General features: G+C 42.7%; 1 protein-coding gene across 5 annotated transcripts in view; it reads right to left on the bottom strand.

Annotated features, from left to right (window-relative positions):
- Positions 1 to 22,056, bottom strand: part of LOC115194114 (VPS10 domain-containing receptor SorCS2) — a 342,482-nt gene that overhangs the window by 218,067 nt on the left and 102,359 nt on the right. For all 5 annotated transcript variants that reach the window (XM_029753498.1, XM_029753499.1, XM_029753501.1 and 2 more), the window contains exon 2: positions 20,613 to 20,680. In XM_029753498.1, coding sequence (XP_029609358.1) covers positions 20,613 to 20,680 — 68 coding nt within the window. The remainder of the gene's footprint in view (positions 1 to 20,612; positions 20,681 to 22,056) is intronic.

Here is a 22,056-nt window from a genome sequence, read left to right as displayed (position 1 = left end):
AGGTGTATAGAGAGTCAGTAGTGGATGACCAGGGATACTTTCTTGCTCTCTTTAGGAATGTAGTGAAGTAAAAGTTGTCAAAAAATATAAATAGTAAAGTAAAGTACAGTAGTACTTTAAAGTATTTTTACTTAAGTACTTTACACCAATGTTTTTTAGGACTATCATTTCATCCTCATATTGTACAAATGTATTTGTTAAAATAATATATTTTTTATAAATAATATTTTTATAAATATATTGGCAACCATTTTAGAAAAGCAATAATTCGTTTTACAAAGGAGACTTATCCTAGGACAGCTCCAGCTGTGCTGTGTTGTTGTTATGGGTCGCCATGGTGACAGCAGGGACAGCTAGCTAGTTTCTTGGCATATGAGCGGGCAGTGGCTGTAGCTGGGTCTTCAGGGATAGACCCTGGCCTGTGTCAGTGCTGGCTCCTCCAGCCTGGCCCTGCTCTATATGTTCTCTGCCCAGACCATACAGCACAGACCTGGGCAGCTGGCTCAAAACAGAGCAGCACACCTTGCCCTTAACTACACATACAGAACTAACACCAACAACATACATGCTGAGGGTTGACGAGATATTAACAGCTTCTCTTCTAGTTTTTATGAGAATACCTACAATTCCAGATTGTCTACATAATGAAATAACATGCAGCCCAGACACCCATACATACCCCACAAGACATGCCACCAGGGGTCTCTTCACAGTCCACAAGTCCAAAACAAATTCACGGCAAAGCACAGTATTATAAAGTGTCATGATCACATGGAACTCCCGTGTCCAATAAACAAAACAAAAAAAAAAAAAACGTTAAAAAAGGATAAAACAGATCTCATTGCACAATAGGGACTGTGAAATGACACACACAAACACATAGACACACCACCACACTCTAACACCCAATCTACACACACAATATTGTTTAGTTGTATTGTTTGTATATCGTTGTATTTAGTATTTGTGTGACTGTTCTTGTCTAGCAATGTATCATGTATCAGTGTTTTGTTACTTGTAGTGTTTTATATTTTTGTGTGGACCTCAGGAAGAATGGCTGATGCTTGGCAAAAGCTGATAGGGATTACAATAAACCAATACTCTGAATCCTTTAACAGCCCCTCCCCCGTCCATCCCTTAACTCTCTTTACCCCCCACAATCCCTCCCTCTCTGTCCCACTCTCTCTCCCGTCATGCAGGTGCAGGTCAGTGGTCTTGCTTGGCGGGTCCTGAGCCAGCCCCTTCATACTGGTGAGGAGGATTGTGGGTTGGCTGCCAACTCTGTGGTGCATGCTGGCAAATGGGCTAGCTGTTCCTTTTGGTGCTAAAGAGGATTCAAACGTTGATCTCACCCCGATGCTCCTCACCCTTCGCCTCAACCTAAAAAAACCTCACTCCTTGTCAGTTTCCCTTCAACCTTCACCCCTCAGTCCTGTCGGCTATCACCCATCTAAAATATCTTTGAGGAAATTGGGTTTCACAGAAACATGATAATAAGGTTTAAGATATGGTTTAGCGCAGATCTCTCTCTCTCTCTCTCTCTCTCTCTCTCTCTCTCTCTCTCTCTCTCTCAACATACCCCAATAACAAACTGACTACCCCAAATGTTCTCGCTTGCACAACAGTTCCAAAATGGGAAACTTAACGAGGTCGTTAATGTGATAATGACTATTGTTTTACGGTAGTTATCTGAGCAGTTATAAAAAGTGGCAGTCCGTAAATATAAGAGGAACAAGACTTTATGAAGAGTATTCCTTGACCATTAAAGTATTGTTGATTGTGCCAGGTGATGCCAAGTCTATTCACAGGGGGATGTCAGGCCGGTTTGTGTGTGTGTGTCCATTAAGTGCTTTCTGTCAGGGTGAATATGAGCAGGAATGTGTGGCCAACACCATCCCAGCTGTGTGCGCATGCTGTCCCGAGTACTGGCTAGCTCTCTCTCTCCCTTTCTCCTTCCTTCCCTCTCTCTCTCTCTCTCTCTCTCTCTCTCTTTCTGACACATTGTGAGAGAACGAGGAAACGTGCCACAGATACCAAACCAGAGGATTAGGTCTGTGTGTTCCCTGTTTGTCTTCTCCCTCTAGCACTGAGAGGAAAGGCAACGTTAGAGCCCAGCACCGTGTGTGTGTGGCCACCACAGCTAGCTGTTGCATTGAGCGTACCGGCTAACATCATACTTTTTCAATTGACCCCGTTCCAGGAAACTTTCCATTAGCTTAGTATTAGCTTGGCAGTGTTCTCTTATCTGGGGCGTCACACACATACACAGTTTAACACGGACTGCTGAAACCATGTAGACCTCCAGCAGCTGGCTCTCATTTAACTTTATGAACAGGAGAAACACAGGTCCTCACTAAAGAACAACACTTTTAGCAACAATAGGAGTGGAGCACGAATAAAATGGACCCAGGACAATTTTTGTCAAAAGTGGAAGCACTCACTGTGGCCTGAATACAATATGTGTTCATAAGAGTGTGTTATGAGTATGTTGTGTGTATCCTCTTCTCTCCATTCTACTCTGAGAGAATGGGACACGATCCCTTCCGAAGAAATAATGAAGACTCTGTGCCTTCCTTCCAACTCCTCATCCCCTCCTCTCCCTCCCTCCCTCCCTCCCTCCCTCGCCTCCTCGTTCTCTAAAATGGCAGGGCTGCATTGTGACGGGTGTCCACACAAGGTTAAAACATGAATTAATGATAGTTAATGAAAACTCATTACTCCTCTCAATTTCGTGTGTTTGTGTGTGTGTGTGTACGCCCGTCTACGTGAGTATATGCATGCGTCTACCTGCATACATGCTCTGCCTTGTAACTAATGATCATAAAAGTGAACCAAGGAAAACCATCATCCCTTTTCATTATACTTCAAAGTTCCATAACAATCACCCACAAATATTAGCCTTCCATAGACAGTATCCAGAGAGGGCAGTAAAGACCCACAATTCCCATTCCAGTCACCACATCCCACATTCCCTACATCACTGTTATTTGAAAAAAAGCCACGGGGTGGTTTTCAATACCGACAAAACCGTTTCTTTTAAAAATGTGAATATTTGTAGCTACTTTTTAAGCAAAGTCAACTTGTCATTACTTTAGGCGATAAAGAACACTGCGTTCTTCATTTCATCTGTCACATTATTATGAAGCTTTTGGTAGTCCCCAGTCACATGTCAGGTGGTGTTTGTTTCCAAGCACACAATGTCAAGAAACCGGAGCCTTGTGAGTCACTCACTGTTGTGCAGTATGCGCCAGGTGATCTAATTACAGTCTGGAATTCACAACAAAAATGTTTGCCAGCTAGATATTTTGCAACTATTAAGTTAACTGTCTAAAATGTACTAAATGCTCTGCAGTTGTGCATTTGGTTTGCTAATTTAGTAACTACAGTGCCTTGCAAAAGTATTCATCCCCGTTGATGTTTTTCCTATTTTGATGCATTACAACCTGTAATTTAAATAGATTTTCATTTAGATTTCATGTAATGGACATACACAAAATAGTCCAAATTGGTGAAGTGAAATGATAAAATAACTTGTTTAAAACAATTCTAAAAAATAAAAAGTGGAAAAGTGATGCGTGCATATGTATTCACTCCCTTTGCTATGAAGCCCCTAAATAAGATCTGGTGCAACCAATTACCTTCAGAAGTCACATAATTACTTACATAAAGTCCACCTGTGTGCAATCTAAGTGTCACATGATCTGTCACATGATCTCAGTATATATACACCTGTTCTTAAAGGCCCAAGAGTCTGCAACACTACTAAGCAAGGGGCACCACCAAGCAAGTGGCACCATGAAGACCAAGGAGCACTCCAAACAGTTCAGGGACAAAGTTGTGGAGAAGTACAGATCAGGGTTGGGTTATAAAAAAATATCAGAAACTTTGAAAGTCCCATGGATCACCATTAAATCCATTATTAAAAAATGGAAAGAATATGGCACCACAACTAACCTGCCAAGAGAGGGCCGTCCACCAAAACTCATGGACCAGGCAAGGAGGGCATCAATCAGAGAGGCAACAAAGAGACCAAAGATAACCCTGAAGGAGCTGCAATGCTCCACAGTGGAGATTGTAGTAGCTGTCCATAGGACCACTTTAAGCCATACACTCCACAGAGCTGGGCTTTATGGAAGAGTGGAGTGAAAAAAAGCCATTGCTTAAAGAAAAAAATAAGCAAACACGTTTGGTGTTCGCCAAAAGGCATGTGGGACACTCCCCAAACATATGGAAGAAGGTACTCTGGTCAGATGAGACTAAATGTAGCTTTTTGGCCATGAAGGAAAATGCTATGTCTGGCGCAAACCCAACACCTCTCATCACCTCGAGAACACAATTGTTCATCGGCATGGACTGGGAAACTGGTCAGAATTGAAGGAATGATGGACGGCGCTAAATACAGGGAAATTCTTGAGGGAAACCTGTTTCAGTCTTCCAGAGATTTGAGACTGGGACGGAGGTTCACCTTCCAGCAGGACAATGACCCTAAGCATACTGATAAAGCAACACTCGAGTGGTTTAAGGGGAAACATTTAAATGTCTTGGAATGGCCTAGTCAAAGCCCAGACCTCAATCCAATTGAGAATCTGTGGTATGGTTTAAAATTGCTGTACAGTACACCAGCAGAACCCATCCAACTTGAAGGAGCTGGAGCAGTTTTGCCTTGAAGAATGGGCAAAAATCCCAGTGGCTAGACGTGCCAAGCTTATAGACATATCCCAAAAAATGTGCAGCTGTAATTGCTGCAAAAGGTGGCTCTACAAAGTATTGACTTTGGGAGGGGTGAATAGTTATGCACGCTCAAGTTTCTTGTTTGTTTCGCAAATAAAAAATAATATTTTGCATCTTGAAAGTGGTAGGCATGTTGTGTAAATAAAATGATAAAATTAATTCCAGGTTGTAAGGCAACAAAATAGGAAAAATGCCAAGGGGGTGAATACTTTCGCAAGCCACTGTAGTTAGCTATCTAGCTAAATTGTTAGGATCTTCCAAATAAAGCATTCGCTTGGTAACAGCAGAGAATCCCCTGCTGGATCAACAGCCTTGCTGGCTAATATTTTTTGTGTGTGTGCAACTGTGAGTAGCATTTTACTTGTATACTTCAGGTCAGAAACTGCACAAAATGTTCGCAACGCGCTCGTTAGCATTTAGTTAGCATTCTCTTTTGGATTTGACATGTAGTTGTTAGCGTTGCTAACCTTCAGATTACAGAGTATCAGTGGGGTTTGCAAACAGCTATGGCACAAGGTTGGTATAAAGGTATGACAATCTGGATACCGCCCAAACCTGATCCCTGTCTCCATATCCCACTCACCATCCCAAATAGAATCTACCTCAAAGAAAGTCTAAGATCCTCTAATGAATGTAAGTTATAGTGCCAACCCAAACCCCATGCATATCACTGTAGATATAACCCACATGCTGCAAGGTGCTGCGTGCCAAAAGACTACAAATCGTCCCAGATGTAAGCTAACACCATCAATCCTGGACTGTCAGCACTGTTGTGCCTATAGAGTGCGAGGTCTGGAACTCAGAGGTACCTTATGGATTATTAGATTTTTTTATAGACATGAAAGGACAGAGTTGATAAATGGGAGGAGGGGACGGGAGAGAAAGTAAGTAAGCTAAAGGAAGAAAGAGAGGAAAGTGAGTGAATGAGCATGAGAATGATACAAAGGGAGAAAGAGAGAGACTTCGCCAAGTACTGCCCCCCCCTTCTCACTCTCCCTCCCCCTCTGTCTCTCTCTCTCTCCTTCCCTCTCTCTCTCCCCCTATACCTCTCTCACTCCAGGCAGCTGTCTGTAGTTTGGAGGCCTGCTTCTGGTTCCAGGAAGAACAATGTCCAAGGACATGTGAAACTCCTTCCAGATGGCTTGGTGCTCTAGCCCACTGAGTCAGTGTGAAAACCATCTGCAGGCCAGCACTGTAGTGCTGTATCTGAGAGAACACACACACACACATACAGTACACATATGCAAGCAGAGGCATACACGTGCGTGGATGCGCACATAGACGCATGCACGCTTACATACGCACACACGCACATGCCCACATGTAGACACACACATAAAGACTGTGTACTGTGTTCACACACGCGCGCATACACACCCACAAATGCTTTAACAGTCGTCTTATTTTCCAGTTCGTTTCAGACAACATCAGATAGTTAATGAGTGAGTGCCTGCTACCCCCGTACTGTACTCCTCTCCCGCTCCAGGGCGCTCAGTCACTTAAGACTTCGGCTTTGTCCTTGTTCTCTAATGATGTAATCACTTGGCAAACATCTATACCACATACGATACTGTGCAAACTCTCCATTTCCTGCATGTTATTGCTATTTTCATTGGCCCGCAAAACTGTCAAATGATTTACGATTCGGGTTTCTGGCCAACTGTGTGACTGCATACAGTACCACTGGGATAGGGGGACAGTAACAACTGGGCAGAGTCATTGCATACAATACTGTATATCTTTCTTTTTAAATAGCAACACTGAGGGAAATTACAGAGTTTCTGTCAAATAATAGATATGGATATCTACTATGCAATGTTATCATAGATATCATGTTATCTTATTCACCAAGTGAAAGTAGCTGAGGGATAATAGAGTGACAATAATACTCAAGGGACTGGTGGGATCATAACGGTCAGGCCTGCTACACAGATAAATAAATAGGGTCCCCTGTCAATGCTATTTCAATACTCTCTCTCTCTCTTTCGCTCTTCAATCTCCCTCCCTCCCTCTCCACCTCCCTCTCTCTCTCTCTCTCTCTCTCTGTGTCTCTCTCTCCCTCCCTTCCTCCCTGTGGTGACACCCTTGTCCTCATTAGCACCTCAGCCTGCTTAATCACTCAGCGCTAATATACTGCCATCTTCATCACCACCATCATCATCATCATCACCCTCATCATTATCACCCTCAGCTTGCCATTAGGCTCCGAGGCCATCAGTCACTTACTGTCACCGTCCAGCACTGCCAAGAGTGGGTGTTGTGTTAAACTTATCTTCCTCCTCTTCCTCTTCCTCCACCTCCATGTCTCCTGGTACTTAGTGCCCAGTTCATTTGGTACCAGCTACAGTAGTTACCAACTGCGTTGAATTATTTGAGCTAACTAAGAAAACCTCAAACGGTAAGAGAGTGCCCATTGTTGCCACATAAATGTGCAGCAAGTTCCTGGCATGATTTAAGCTACAGCATAACCCAAGTATCAGATGCACAACCAATTTAACATTTAAAACCCAATACTCGCTTCACCTGCAACAAGTCTGAAGCATCCACAAGCCTCTTCTTTATCTATTTATACCTCTCGCTCCCTTTCCTCCATCTCCTCTCCTTATTAGTGAGTGCGTGTTCCAGATTTCTCTATGTCTCGGAGAGCTGCTGTGGTGGGCCTTTCCTGCTGCCTTCTACCCCAAACACTCTCAATAATCCCCAGCACTGAGGATCCACAATGATTTATTAATTCCACATCAATTTCTTTGTCAGGCCGAGCAGTGCGGCCTCCCTCCATCCCTCTCTCTCCCTCCATCTGTCTCCCTCCGTCCCTCTCTCTTTCTCTCTCCAGCCCTACATCCCTCTCTCTCCAGCCCTACATCCCTCTCTCTCCAGCCCTCTACATCCCTCTCTTGCTCACTCTTCATTACTCTCCCTCTCAATCTCTGTCTGTCTGTCTGTCTGTCTGTCTGTCTGTCTGTCTGTCTGTCTGTCTGTCTGTCTGTCTGTCTGTCTGTCTGTCTGTCTGTCTGTCTGTCTGTCTGTCTGTCTGTCCCTCGCTGTCTCTCTCTCTCCCCCTCTCTCTCTCTCCACCTCTCCCCCTCTCTCTCTACCTCTCCCCCTCTCTCTCTACCTCTCCCTCTCTCTCTCTCTACCTCTCCCCCTCTCTCTCTCTCTCTCTCTCCACCTCTCCCCCTCTCTACCTCTCCCCCTCTCTCTCTCTACCTCTCACCCTCTCTCTCTCTACCTCTCCCCCTCTCTCTCTCTCTACCTCTCCCTGGGCCATGAAATATGCATGGAGGACTTGAGTGTAATGGGGAAGACGATGCCGCTAGCCTCGATTAACTATTTACAGCAAAGAGACCGTCTGGCCTGAGAGGGGAAAGGAAGATTATAGAGAAAGGAAGAGGGAGACATAGGGAGGAAGAGAGAGATAGAGAGAGAACGAGTAAGCGGAATAACATGAGGGCAGAGTTGTGACTGAGGTCAGCCCGGCAGCCGTGGGAGATGGAAGGAACAAGGGGAGGGGGGAGGGGTGACATAGAGAGAGAAAGAGAGAGAGAAGGATAAAGTACTTGAACTATTAAAGAAAAAGCGTCTTTGTGATTATGAAAACTCGATCTGAGCCATTGAAATGGCTAATAGTCAACACATTTAAAATGTGGGATGGATACAGGTGTGTGCCTCTCGAACGTAACTTTGAAGGATCAAGATCAGACAGAGACAAAAATGGGTCGTGACTCGAGAGCAAAGACCTTACTATCATATCGATTATGACAGACACAGGGGAATGGAAATGCAGAGGAAGGAAGGAGAGAAACAAAGAGAGAGGAAGACAGTGATGGGGAGAGGAAGAGCGTGTGAGAGGAGGAGATGTGATTGTGACAAGTTTGAAGTGTACCCCCTACTGCTGTGTGTCTGATGAAGGCCTCGGGCATCTCTCTCTTTCTTGCTCTTTCCCTCTCTCTATGTGTCAAGTCCCATGCTTGCACTTTGTGGACCTCTGTGTGTGTGTGTGTGTGTGTGTGTGTGTGTGTGTGTGTGTGTGTGCATGTTTGCATGTGTCTCTGCATGTATGTGTGTGTGTGTGCGCGTGCATACGTGGGTGCACGCACGTGTGTGCATGTGTGTGTATGAAAGGTGTCAGTGTGTAGGTGTGATGAGGGTCTGTCAAAGGATCTTCTCCTACATTATGAAGCCCCCTGGAGGGAGAGGATGGGGTTTGGGGGGGTAAGGGGTTGATGAAAGGGGAGGGGGGCAGGTGGGAGGGGGCGGAGGGGTGAGTTCTCTCTCTCTCTCTCTCTCTCTCTCTCTCTCTCTAGCAGCCTGTCGTCAGTTCAAAAGAAGTGTGAAGAACACATGAATTATACATCCCGGCTGGTCTTTCACACTAACAGGACATGTGTGAGGCGTGTGTGTGTGACTTGGGTGCGTACGTGGATATGCAGCTCTACACTCTTAAAAATGAGTGGTTCATCAAGGGTTGTTCTAAGATCCTCAAAGTTGTTTGAAGAACCTTACGGTTCCTGGCACTGAACAATGCCCCCAAAAGGTACTTCCAAGAACCCCATAGGAGGTGGGGTTGATCAAGGAACCTCCTTAGTTCTCAAGTGGGTTCTTGCAGGACCCTAACTGCCCAACTGAAAAATGAGAAAACTGAGAAAACAGCCGGTAAGGTTTCTCCCTTGTATGATCTAAATTTATATTGTTTCATTGTGATACCATCAATCTTTTCATATTTGTGGAAATGGCTGTGTTTGGCACTTTCTCCCTTTTAATTTTTTTTCTGAAACAGAAAATGGACACAGTTCAATGGATGTTAATCAGCAAAGAGGTAAGAATATGTTGAAGGCTATAGCTGCATTGGACGCAGGTGCCTGAACTGCCCACTTACTTGTGTGCCTGTGGCATGTACAATTGGTATTGGTTTGTCACATAATGTTACGCGGATTAAGCTGATTTTTCTTATTGGTTTCTCTAAAACCGTATAGGACTCAGTCACAGCAGCTATCTTCCTCCTCCCTGACCTCTTCAATGAGGCCTCTACATTATAGACAAGGTATGTGTATGAAAACCGTTGTCAAAAGTGAACCATTTTTTTTTCATTCACATTTACCACAAAAACCAAGGTGTGAACACTGTCATGTGCACATTTTGTTAATCATCTGTATAATTATTTTTGTATTCGCAGACTTCACCCTCCCTACACCGCTGATGAATATACTGTAACTGGATATCTTGTAGACCATCATGCACTGCAAAATCCTTCTGGCTATAGATACGATGGATATCAACACACACATTAACACGCCAGAGGGCATACTGATTGAACTTGGACCTCTGCTGGGAGTTCACCTCATATTTAGATTTTTGAATTCGGCTTTGCCACTAAAATCATAATAAACACTGACAGCGAAAATATTGTGTTCTTGTCATTATTGTTATGCTGATTATTAATAATAATACTGATAATAATATAGAGGTTCCCCCACAGTTTCAATTTGAAGAACCCCTACCCGATCTTTCAGGAACCTTGTCTTTTTAGAGTGTACCGCCTCCTTTAAACAAAGTGTGTCTGTTCATGCGTGTGTGACACAGGTTTGTGAATATGTGTGTATGAATAAAAATGTACGGCACAGAAAGACTCTTTGAATGTGAGTCAATGTGTGTGTGTGTCACAGAGAAAAAGAGAAACAGAGGGAGACACGGAGAGAGCAAGCGAGAGAGACAAGGAGAGAGACACGGAGAGAGACAAGGAGAGAGGGAGTAAGAGAGAGAATGAGAGAGAGAGAATCTGTGTTTCCTAATCCTTGCCTGTCTCAGCTCTTGTGTGCCAGGCTTACGTCCCAGAGAGTATTGCATGTGGCTCACCTCAAAGTCTTCAGATTGGCTCTGTCAACACACACTCAGGTTTAACATCCCCTCTTACTAATGCAGAAACAAATCTCCCATCCCCAAACACATGATCCACACCCCAGCTCCTTACTCACGCCAACCAGTCACAGCTATTCGAGTACTGTTTTGTAAAATGTTCTTCCTTTAAAGTAACTGTTCAGTGAAAATCTCACTTTTAAAAGTTCATCATGTTGTTGACTCGTCCTACACTAAAAAAAGGGTACCAATAGGGTTCTACCTGGAACCAAAATGGTTCTCGCTGGAACCAAAAAGGGTTCTCCTGTGGGGACAGCCAAAAAAACTTTAGGTTCTAGATTTTCAAAGAGTGTATACTCATATTTGTGCATGAATTGGGGATGAATTGGGGGAAAAAAACACTTAACAAAAAACATCTTAAACTTGTATCTCCAACAGACCGTTTAAAAAATACTTGCTATTTCCTCATAGAACATGATGTCATGTTGGCTCTTTGTCTGAGCTGGCCAATCAGCGATCTAATCGCATTAATATTTTTTATATGCCCACGCCAGTCCAACACAGAAAAGCTGCTTTTTAACATAATTTCAACATATTGTAATTCATTATTGGTCATATTTCATTGAAATCTTGAAACACTGGACCTTTATTTAAACAGGTTATTCCTCCATGAGATAAAATAAAAAAACACCCAGGCTACAATGGTGCTGTGTCCATTTGGATGACCAACATTTAACGTGACTTCCTTTATGTACATACAGTAAGGCTAAAGGGTTTACCATCTGGTGTGGGGGTACATTATTGTACAGTACAGTAGAGTGACTCAGACTATTGCTATTTCCTGTTTCTCTAACTGAAGAGTCTGGGCAAATGAAGACAAATGTTGACATGCCTCGACCATATGATGATTGATAGCAATGATAGCGCTGAGACTCTGACATGTTAATTCATCATTGGAGATAATAGGGACAGTGAGAGACCACAGCTGAAGTCTGGATCTCTGGATATGGGGGCCCCTGCAGCTGTTATAGACATGGTGTGAATCCCAAATGGCTCCCTATTCCCAATGAAGTGCATTACTTAAATAGGGAATATAGGGAGCCATTTTGGATGCACGCCATTTCTAGAACAGCTGCAAAGAGAGTGTAGTGAGGTCTCTTGCTAAGGACTTCCGAGGAGTAAGAACTTGTGCCAGAAACTAAAAGCACACCAGAAGTTCTGGGGGTAAACTGAGGGGAAGGAGTGTGAGATAATGCACTCAAAAAGGGGAGCAAAAGTGCTCTGAGGTTCACGGTAAGGTGAATGCTCCCTCAATGGCACATGCACATGTATACACACACACACACACACACACACACACACACACACACACACACACACACACACACACACACACACACACACACACACACACACACACACACACACAAACTAGCTTGTCCATACACACAAACATGTGCACATACATGCACACACAGTGAGGGAGTGTGGTGTGTTAACGTTCGGCGTTCCCTCTCTCACCGTGAGGTCTGGGCCCCTGACCGTGCACAACCACTTGAGTTAAAGCAGAATACAAAGGAACAACAACAGCCTCATCATCGCCACGGCGATCACATCAATTATTGACCAGTGCCAGCCTGCTGCGTCTCCTTTTACCCTCCACTAGTGGCAGGGGTCACATAGAGAGAGGGAGGAAGGGAGAGAGAGAGAGCATCCCCCCAGGGTCCCCTCAGGCACAACAGTACGGGGCCCACTACAGACATTTGTCACGTTCCTCCCATGCACACTTCCTCTACTCTGCAATCCCTCTACTCCTCTCTCCATCCCTGTCTTCTCCCCTTTGTTTCTCTCTTTCCTTAACCTCAATCTCTTTTCCCTCTCTTTCTTCTGTCCCTGTCTCTGTCAGGATCAATAAAGCGAGGGAAGAGAGTGAGAGATCGTGAAATAAGTGTGTGTGGTAGGGGGAATAGCAGGCCTGTTGTTCATACATTTCATATTGCCATCTCAATACAGATGTGATTGATAGGGCTCCCGAGGGGCGCAGCAGTCTAAGGCACTGCATCTCAGTGCTAGAGGTGTCGCTACAAGCCCTGGTTTGATTCCAGGCTGTATCACAACCGGCTGTGATTGGGAGTCCCATAGGGCGGTGCACCATTGGCCCAGCGCCGTCTGGGTTAGGGTTTGGCTGGGGTAGGCCATCATTGTAAATAAGAATTGATTTGCCTAGTTAAATAAAGGTTAAATAAATAAAAAATTGGCAAGCTATAACCCTCCACTTGGTCGGTTTCTAGGCCCATATGGAGCAATTGTAAAATGTTCCTATACAAGGTAAAGCACATACTCTGTCTTATTTAATTCAAATACAAACTGTGAAATACTTTTTGGGAATCAACATCCCAGGTTGGTTGACATTGCCTCAATAGCATAGTAAACGTTCCGTGTTTTCCCCATTCGGATGACAAAGAGAGCCGTTCTATGTTATAGCTGGTGATCCTGGGACAGCTATAACAGATTCAAGACCCAGGTTATTGGAGTCAGAGACATTAAACCCACATGGCTGACGAAAGCCAACACTCCACAGACACAAGTGCAAAAGGGACATCTTCACTAAATCCCATAAGCTACAGTGAAGCAGTACACACTTTGTTTATCCCTATTTTTTTTCCAACTTTGTCTTATCTGAGCATAACCAGAAACAGACTGGTTTTACACAGAGTTGTTTCAGTAGGGAAATGTAGCTAAGGCACAGACACATTTTTCGGGAAGCTTATAATTGACCAGCAAGAAGTGCCGCACTTATAATGATCAATATTTAGTTTCTCATCCGCTGTGCCTAAGCGAGACTATCTGTAATAGATCAATCTCATTTGATGTTCTCTAAGAACTAACCAAATTAAGGCAATGAAACTGTGAGCAACCGCAGACTCCATCTCTCCAGAGCCCAGTTCACATAGCATTGTCCCACACCACAAACCCATTATCTGTTCTGGTTTAATCCTGATTGAAAAAACATGGGATCGCTTCTCCCCCTCCAGAATCCAGAAATGACTGAGACAGGAAATGTTGCTACAGATACTTTATCTTTCAGCTGAGTCACAGGAAAGTAAAAGGGACAGTTTGTGGCCGACATGCTTGGGTTTCTCACGGAACTTTTCAACCTTAACCAGAACCCCTCCAATTTAGGAGAACTGACAAGAAATAATAGAGTGAGTAAGGGAGTGGTAAACAGACAGACAGACGCCAACCAGATCTATCTCCTTTCACCTTGTAGTGGTTGATGTAGCCCACACCAAAGAAAATCACATTCAAGCAAGTCCACAGAACTCCAAAGGCAAGCCCATGACATGGGTTTAAACTCACTGACCCAGAATCCTTGCAGAAGTCTCTCTCTCTCTTGTCTTCCCAGCTAACTTTCCTCCAGAGCAACGCCAAGCAATCGCCTTGGGTCTTGATTTACACCACTTGACAGAGTGAGGTGCCGAGCCCATTCATCCTCTGCATCTTCTTCCCTGTTTGATCCCAAGCTTAGGGACAACAATGTCCAGACTCAAGGAAAATGGTTGCAAATGCCAGAGCCCATGTGTGCTTGCGAGCAGGAGTTGTGACAGAGAGAGCCTTCAATTTTGTGGAGATATGGGATATACATTTAAAAATAAATTATAAATATAGTTTATGTATTTTTTGTTCTATCATGAAGGAACGGTTCCCCAACCCTAGACACCCAACTGAGCAACCCATAAACTAAGGAGAAGTCCTTATCTGTTTTATAGGCCTACTGTAAGTAGCCTATATGCAGACAAGACAGAAAGATAAACACGGTCAGAGACATACAAAAGCAGCACTGCCCCCTCAATAGTCTGAGCCTGCCTGGCAGGGTTGGTCCAACAAAGCCAAAGCACCCGGATGGGTGAGCATAATATACAAGGAATTTTTCAAAGCTGCTAATGAGAACCGTGACGAACTTGTACCTAGCCGGTGGGAATTCCGGTGGGGTGCCCCCACCCAGGTAGTGGCAGTGCTGGCAACACTAGCTGCAGTAACCCATGGGATTGTGGTCACACACAGACAATCAGAGAGTGGGAAAATGATTGTGGCCCTGGTGTTACAAAATAATCAAAGGTCTGACTGCACAGAGATGCTTGGGAAAATGCTCACAACGGGGGACCAGCGTGTGTTTCAGGGGAAGGGGGTGTATCTAAGCTCCATCAGTTAGGACTTGACATTGGTTAATCAAATCTCCCCATTCTTGCTAAGTTTTGCATGCCTTCTCAAACAGTTACAACTGTATATGCATTCGCACATCAAGTCTTCTCTTGAGTTGGGCTCGGGGATGGAACAACTGTTGAACATCTGAGCTTGTGGTTGTTTGTGGGGGAAGGGTGGGGAGTGTGTGTGTGTGTGTGTGTGTGTGTGTGTGTGTGTGTGTGTGTGTGTGTGTGTGTGTGTGTGTGTGTGTGTGTGTGTGTGTGTGTGTGTGTGTGTGTATCCCACAACTGTTGCTATGGGGTAATGATGTTAGGGACAACATAGGATGAATCACAATAATTGTTTGCCAAAATAATAATTGTTTGCCAAAAATGTAATTTTTGCAATGCCAATCCTGGTTATAGGTAACAATCCATCTTCTGAACTGCCTACATTGTTACACATATTATTAGTTTGTTGTGGAAATAAATGAAGATATGCAAGACGTTTTAATATGTATAAAAAATTTAAATAAAGTTGAATACAATACAATCGAGGTGAGGGTGTTGTAAATGCTTTTGGCAGTTAATCTACTTCTGTTCTGTGGGTGGCACTGTGTGCTCTTCTTAAAGGATGGGTTCCAATCTCTCAAAGGCCCTAGAATCCAGATGGACAGGGGTGGTCTGCCAGTCACTGGGACGACAACCCAACCTGGGATGAGGGGAAGTTTTAGCGAGTGGAATAGTGGGGAACAATTGGAGGTTTACTCAGTAGCAGTGCAAATATCATGGTAAAGCTATTTGGACACGCAATCATTATGGTACTTTTTAATGATAAGTTTACAAACATACAGTGCATTCAGAAAGTTTTCAGACCCCTTGACTTTTTCCACATTTTTTTATGTTACAGCCTTATTCTAAAATGGCTCAAATAAATTTTTTTCCCTCATCAATCTACATACAATACTCGGTGGAACAAGCTCCCTCACGACGCCAGGACAGCGGAGTCAATCACCACCTTCCGGAGACACCTGAAACCCCACCTCTTTAAGGAATACCTGGGATAGGATAAAGTAATCCTTCTAACCCCCCCCTTAAAAGATTTAGATGCACTATTGTAAAGTGGTTGTTCCACTGGATATCATAAGGTGAATGCACCAATTTGTAAGTCGCTCTGGATAAGAGCGTCTGCTAAATGACTTAAATGTAAATGTAAATGTATAATGATAAAGCAAAAACAGGTTTTTAGAAATTTAGGAAATGTATATAAAAAATACCTTTTTCTTTGTCATTATGGGGTACTGTGTGTAGATTGATGAGGGGGAAAAAACTATTTAATCCATTTTAAAATAAGGCTGTAACGTAACAAAATGTGGAAAAAGTCAAGAGGTCTGAATACTTTCCGAATGCACTGTATATTATGTTAAATAGAATTTAAACGTGTATCTCATTATGGTAAATGTTGAAATAAGTATAGCCAGTTATAATTGTAATGGCTTAGCAGATAATAAAAAAAGACAATCATTATTTACCTGGCTAAAAGAGAAGGAATATAATATCTATTGTTTACTGGAAACTCATTCAAAATTTTTAGATGGAGTTGTGTGGGAAAAAAAACGATGGCGGGGGGGGGTGAAATATACTTCTCCCATGGGCAAAGAAACTCAAAAGGGGTTTAATTAATTAATAATAATTTTGATCCGAATGTACAAATTAATCTATACGGTCCAAATAATGATGATTCACGTTTCTTTGAATATATATAATAATTGATCAAGTCTATGCAATACAATACTCTATTATTTTGGTGGGGGATTCTAATACAATTTTAAATACCTCAATGGACCTTAAAGGAAATTACAGTACAAACTATCACCCTCATGCACTTAAGAAAATCACACATATCATGGATATATTGGAACTTGTGGATATGGAGGCTTAAATATCCTGGCCCAGTAAGATATACATGGTGGAGGCTCAATCAAGCTAGTTGTCTTGACTACTTCCTTATGTCATTCTCGCTGTCACCAAAAGTAAAAAAAATGGTGTTGATTGGGGACAGAATGTGGTCACCCCATCAAATAATTTGCATATATATTAATCTTAAAGAATTTCAATGTGGGGAGGATATTGGAAAATAACTGTGGGACCTTATCTAGACAGGCGTGTGCCTTTCCAAATCATGTCCAATCAATTTAATTTACCACAGGTGGACTCCAATCAAGTTGAGGAAACATCCTAAGGATGATCAATGGAAACAGGATTCACCTGAGCTCAATTTCGAGTCTCATAGCAAAGGGTCTGAATACTTATGTAAATAAGGTATTTCTGTTTTTTATTTTGAATACACTTGCAAAAATGTCTAAATGTTTCCACTTTGTCATTATGGGGTGTTGTGTGTAGATTGATGAGGATCGTTATTTTATTTAATCAATTTTAGAATAGGGCTGTAACATTACAACATTTGGAAATAGTGACAGGGACTGAATACTTTCAGAATGCACCGTATATACTTAAAAAAATATATATATTTGGGGGATTGGAAATGATGCAGACAGTTACATTGATGGAAGCCACAATCTATCTGTAATATTAAAGCTGCTCTACTGATGTGACTGCACAGCCTTTATGGAGCTGACAGGAAACCAATGCCCCCACACATGTATTTATTATAATTTTTATTTAACCTTTATTTAACTAGGCAAGTCAGTTAAGAACAAATTCTTATTTACAATGACACCCTACCCTTTACTCAGACGACGCTGGGCCAATTGTGCGCCGCCCTATGGGACTCCCAATCACGGCCGGTTGTGATACACCCTGGAATCGAACCAAATCATCATAATAGCACAACAACACCATGGCGGCCATTTTAGCTCCTTACAAAAACATGCAGTGTATGTGCCAGATTGTTCATCTTCCTACATCTCTTTTTCCCACCAGACTGGTTTGTCATGGTGAAAATAAAAATCATTATTCATGAGTAACAACATTAAAACATCAAAATGGAGCAGGGTGGAAATATGTACATTATTCATTTGGCTTCTAGAGAGAGACAGGCAGTCACACCTAATGAGCGGCCAGCACTTTGAAGTGTAGAGAACCCAGAGTGAGGCGAAGGGAATGAAGTAAGTACTGCCGTGAGACACATTCAATGTTTGTGACTGATTTCTAGACGGCTTTCTTTCACTACCCAGTGTCCTTATAACTAGGACCCTGACATTTGATGGCTTATGATCTAGAATACCTAAATGTATGCGGAGGAGTGACTGGTTTTGAGCTAGTGCTCTAGTTTTGAAACAATGAGGAAAGTGGCAATGTCATTGCCGACTGGGGAGTTCTATTAGAGGCCTGTCAGGCCCAGTCATGACCAGGGTTGGGTAGGTTACTTTCTAAATGTAATCCGTTACAGTCCAACATTTTAATCAGTAACATAACTTTTGGATTACCAAAACTCAATATTGTAATCTGATTGCTTTCATTTACTATTTGATTACCTTCCCCTTAATAGGCATTAGAAGAAGCCAAAAAATGAATATTACCAATTGAACGACATCTATTGCAGGATTAATCTATTCGATTTTACATAGCTGGTCATAAATGGATGTTTCATTTTACTTTATGTGTTGGTTATATAGGCTTCTAACCCATTGCTATCTACTACAGATAATAATAGGATTAGGCTATAGCTTTACATTAAAAACCAAAGTCTGTCATATTTCCAATCATTCCAAATAATTTACCACTTGATCTTCAAGAATAGGACTTAAATATGGAAATATAGAATAGCCAAATTGTTTTACCTGAGCAGCATGACCCAAAAACAAAGGATTTATTAGCATACTCTGTTGTTTATTATTTTGTAGTCGTGGAGGACTGATTGGGCTCATTGCTTCAGGTTGAAAAAGAATTGCTGCTCTCATGGAATGGCATGCTTTGTGCAGTACCGAAAAGTGCTATTTGCATATGACAAAATGTATGCCATATGCTGCATTTGCTATAGGCCTTTTGTTTATGTTTTTGTTGGTGACACTTTGATATCACGATAATTTGCAGCTGTTTAAGTCTATCAAAAGTGTGCAAGTTTGATCATGTGTCCATTAGGCCTATTAATAGAATTTTCTTCATCTGCACAAATTAAAAAGAGCGATAAAAGCCCCACTCGTGGTCTTCTTAAATTAAACTTGTTTTTGGTAGTATGGAACACAATACCACAGAGGAGTTTAGAAGGGAGGAACCATAGAGATCCTGTAAAATTCTTTTTGAATCTATGGGTGTAACGCTCATCGTTTGTAGTTGAAGAAGTGGACCAAAGCGCAGCGTGGTAAGTGCTCATAATTATTTATTTTCAAGAAACACTCAAAGAAAATAACAAAAGGGGAAAACGAAAACGCACAGTTCCGTCAGGCACGTACGCTAAACAGAAAATAACCTCCCACAAAACTCAGGTGGAAAACAGGCTGCCTAAGTATGATTCCCAATCAGAGACAACGATAGACAGCTGCCTCTGATTGGGATCCACACTCTGCTCAAAAACAAAGAAATAGAAAACATAGATATTCCCACCCGAGTCACACCCTGACCTAACCAAACATAGAGAATAAATACGATCTCTAAGGTCAGGGCGTGACAATGGGAGGATCTGACTCTATGGAAGGAACTCCCTCAAACGTTTTATTCCATAGGCTGGGATCCGCACTATGCAGCTGTTGCAAGAGCGCATTTTCCACTGGCTGTCCACTGGTCGCAAAAACAGCAGCTTAAACTTTTTTAGTTCAACCGTTATTGGGATAAAATACACATATACATTTGTGAACAGCCATCTACAACAACCACAATCCATATTGCACCAATAGCTAAATGAGAGAGCAGCAGTGTGATTCAGATCTATGCACTATGTAGATATCAATAAGAAGTGATATCCGTATCGCCCGTAGGCTACACCACTGCTGTCGTCCTTACCTCCAAGCATTTATTCAAGTTGGATAATCTTTGGATGCCGACAGCAGTCACACCATTGGAAGACATAGTTTGCACTGTAGCCTACAAAAGCCTAGTCCTGGTCTTTTCCCGAGATCCATCTGCTGTGTCCTCATAGTGGTCTCTGACTTGTGGTCAGACTCTAAGGCGGAACAAACTTAAAGGTAAACTCCACCCAAAAACGATCTTTTGGTATTTGTTTCATTAGTCCATTGTTGATATATTCCCAAAATGTTTTGCATGTCAGCAATCAAGTTTTCAAGATATGCAACTTTCAAAATACAGAAATCTGGCCCGTGTGATGCATTTTGAAAGTTACAACTTGATTGCTGGTAAACATTTTGGGAATATATCAACAACGGACTAATGAAACAAATATCAAAAAAATGTTTTTGGGTGGAGTTTCTTTCAACTTGAGCCTTTTTTCAATGCTGATTTGAAAGTAATTGAGAAAGGTGTCAATTTTGTTTTGCGGAAACATCCTTTCTGAATTTAAAAAGTGATCCTAGAAGTAATCATCTCGTTTTTCAAAAGTATCTGTAATCTGATGACAATATTTTTGCTGGTAAAATAATGGATTGAAGTTAGTTTTTTTGTAATCAGTTACATGTAACGGATTACATGCAATACACTGGCCTGTCCTGTGCCACGATGACATGCTATCTGCCCAAAGAGATGCCCGCTCTCACGCCCGCTGAAGTTGCGTCTTTCTTCCACTCTGTTCTGTCTGTACTCAGTGCCATGGTGTCTTCTGAGAAGCACAGCAACGACCCACCCTTTGTGTTACAGTGTGTAACAGTCCTGATAAGTGGACAGGGCTAAACGAACCCATAAACAAACAGACACACAGCCTTTTGATCCTACCTCCAGAGGGAGCTCTCCAGAACCTTGCTGGAGTCACCGTGGTAGTACTTGGTCAGGATGAGGATGACCTGAGGAAGAGGAGAGATGAAGGGTGAGTCACAACTGTACAACAGAGTTTGAACCGGTTTCACAGATGAAATTGATTCAAATTGATTCAAAAGGTGTTTTTCTATTTCAAACTGATTTTCCTTGTCTTTGGGGAATTCTGCTTCCTGGCCCTTCTACTGATTATGCCAAGATTTGTTTGAGGGAGCGCAGAGAGACTATTACCCTATACAAATAGCTGTCTTGTTTGCCTCTTTAATTTTAGAAGGAAATGTTTACAGAGTGCTATCCTCCCACTACCCCCACGCAAGCCAAATTATGTGTTTTGTTTAATGCTGAATATAATTTCAGGACATGCTTCAAATATGAAACCCTTTTATTATTATATTCAAGTACAAGTGCTGAACATCAGGTTTTGGGGGAAGAAAAGCCACCTTTAATATACAACTCAAAAGAAACCTCTGAAATCTATTATTCATAGAACCAAGGCATCTTGGTCAAATGTAAAAAAACAACTGTGAGTTTGTGTGTATGTGTGTGCGTGTCCCACTACTTCATTCATCTTTCGTATTTTCTGAGGACTCCCTGGGTTTTGACAGCAGTGTGTGGCCTGATGGGAGTGCGTTGAAATGGCGAGAGGTCGGTGCAGGAGGGTCAGGGAGTGCAGTTAGTCCTGGAGGTTTGATTGTAAGGTTGGCGCAGTGAGGTGTTAGGAGCCAGGGAAGAAGACACTGGGCCTAACTGCCCTGGGGCTGGGAGAAGCTGATTGGCCAAGGGCCCTGGCCTGAAGCAGAGGCAGTAGTCTGTTTAGCTTCTATAACATGTTTGACCATACTAGAGTTATAACAAACCTTGAGGTCAACTTAAACCCTAGAATACAGCTACACCACACAACTGGCAAAGACTACTGGGTGAAAACAAGTGTGGGTGGTCTCTGAGAAAGAAGTGGGCAAGGGGCCACAAATTACTTTAGGTTGTGAACCTCTAATGGATTCCTTTGTCCGATAAAATGAAAGTGATGTTGTTCTCCTAACTTCTTTTGATAAGACACTTGGCCGCAGGCCCAACTATTTCCCACAAATATGTTTTAATCCAGTGAGAACATTTAGGCCTAGCCCCTCACAAACCTTTAGCAGGGCCCCAGGCACAAGTGTTGCCCTTTCATGCCAGGGAAGAGCAGTGCAGGAAAGGGCATTTTAGTCCAAGAGGACAACAGGCCTCTTGACGGAGGCTGAACCCTCTGGAGGCTGAGCTAGTCTTTAAAGCCCACAGTGGGACTCGGGAGAGGGTTACATTATTTCGCACATCTGTGGAACACTGAGTGTACTTTGAGAGTAGCTCCAAGCCCCTGTCCACAAAACTGAGCCAAGTTCTATAAAAAGCACTCTTTTGAGTCTCA

The sequence above is a fragment of the Salmo trutta genome, chromosome 5, assembly GCF_901001165.1.
Source record: "Salmo trutta chromosome 5, fSalTru1.1, whole genome shotgun sequence".
Lineage (NCBI taxonomy): Eukaryota > Metazoa > Chordata > Actinopteri > Salmoniformes > Salmonidae > Salmo > Salmo trutta.
The sequence above is the reverse complement of the archived record's forward strand: the minus strand, read 5'-3'. Positions and strand labels throughout refer to the sequence as shown.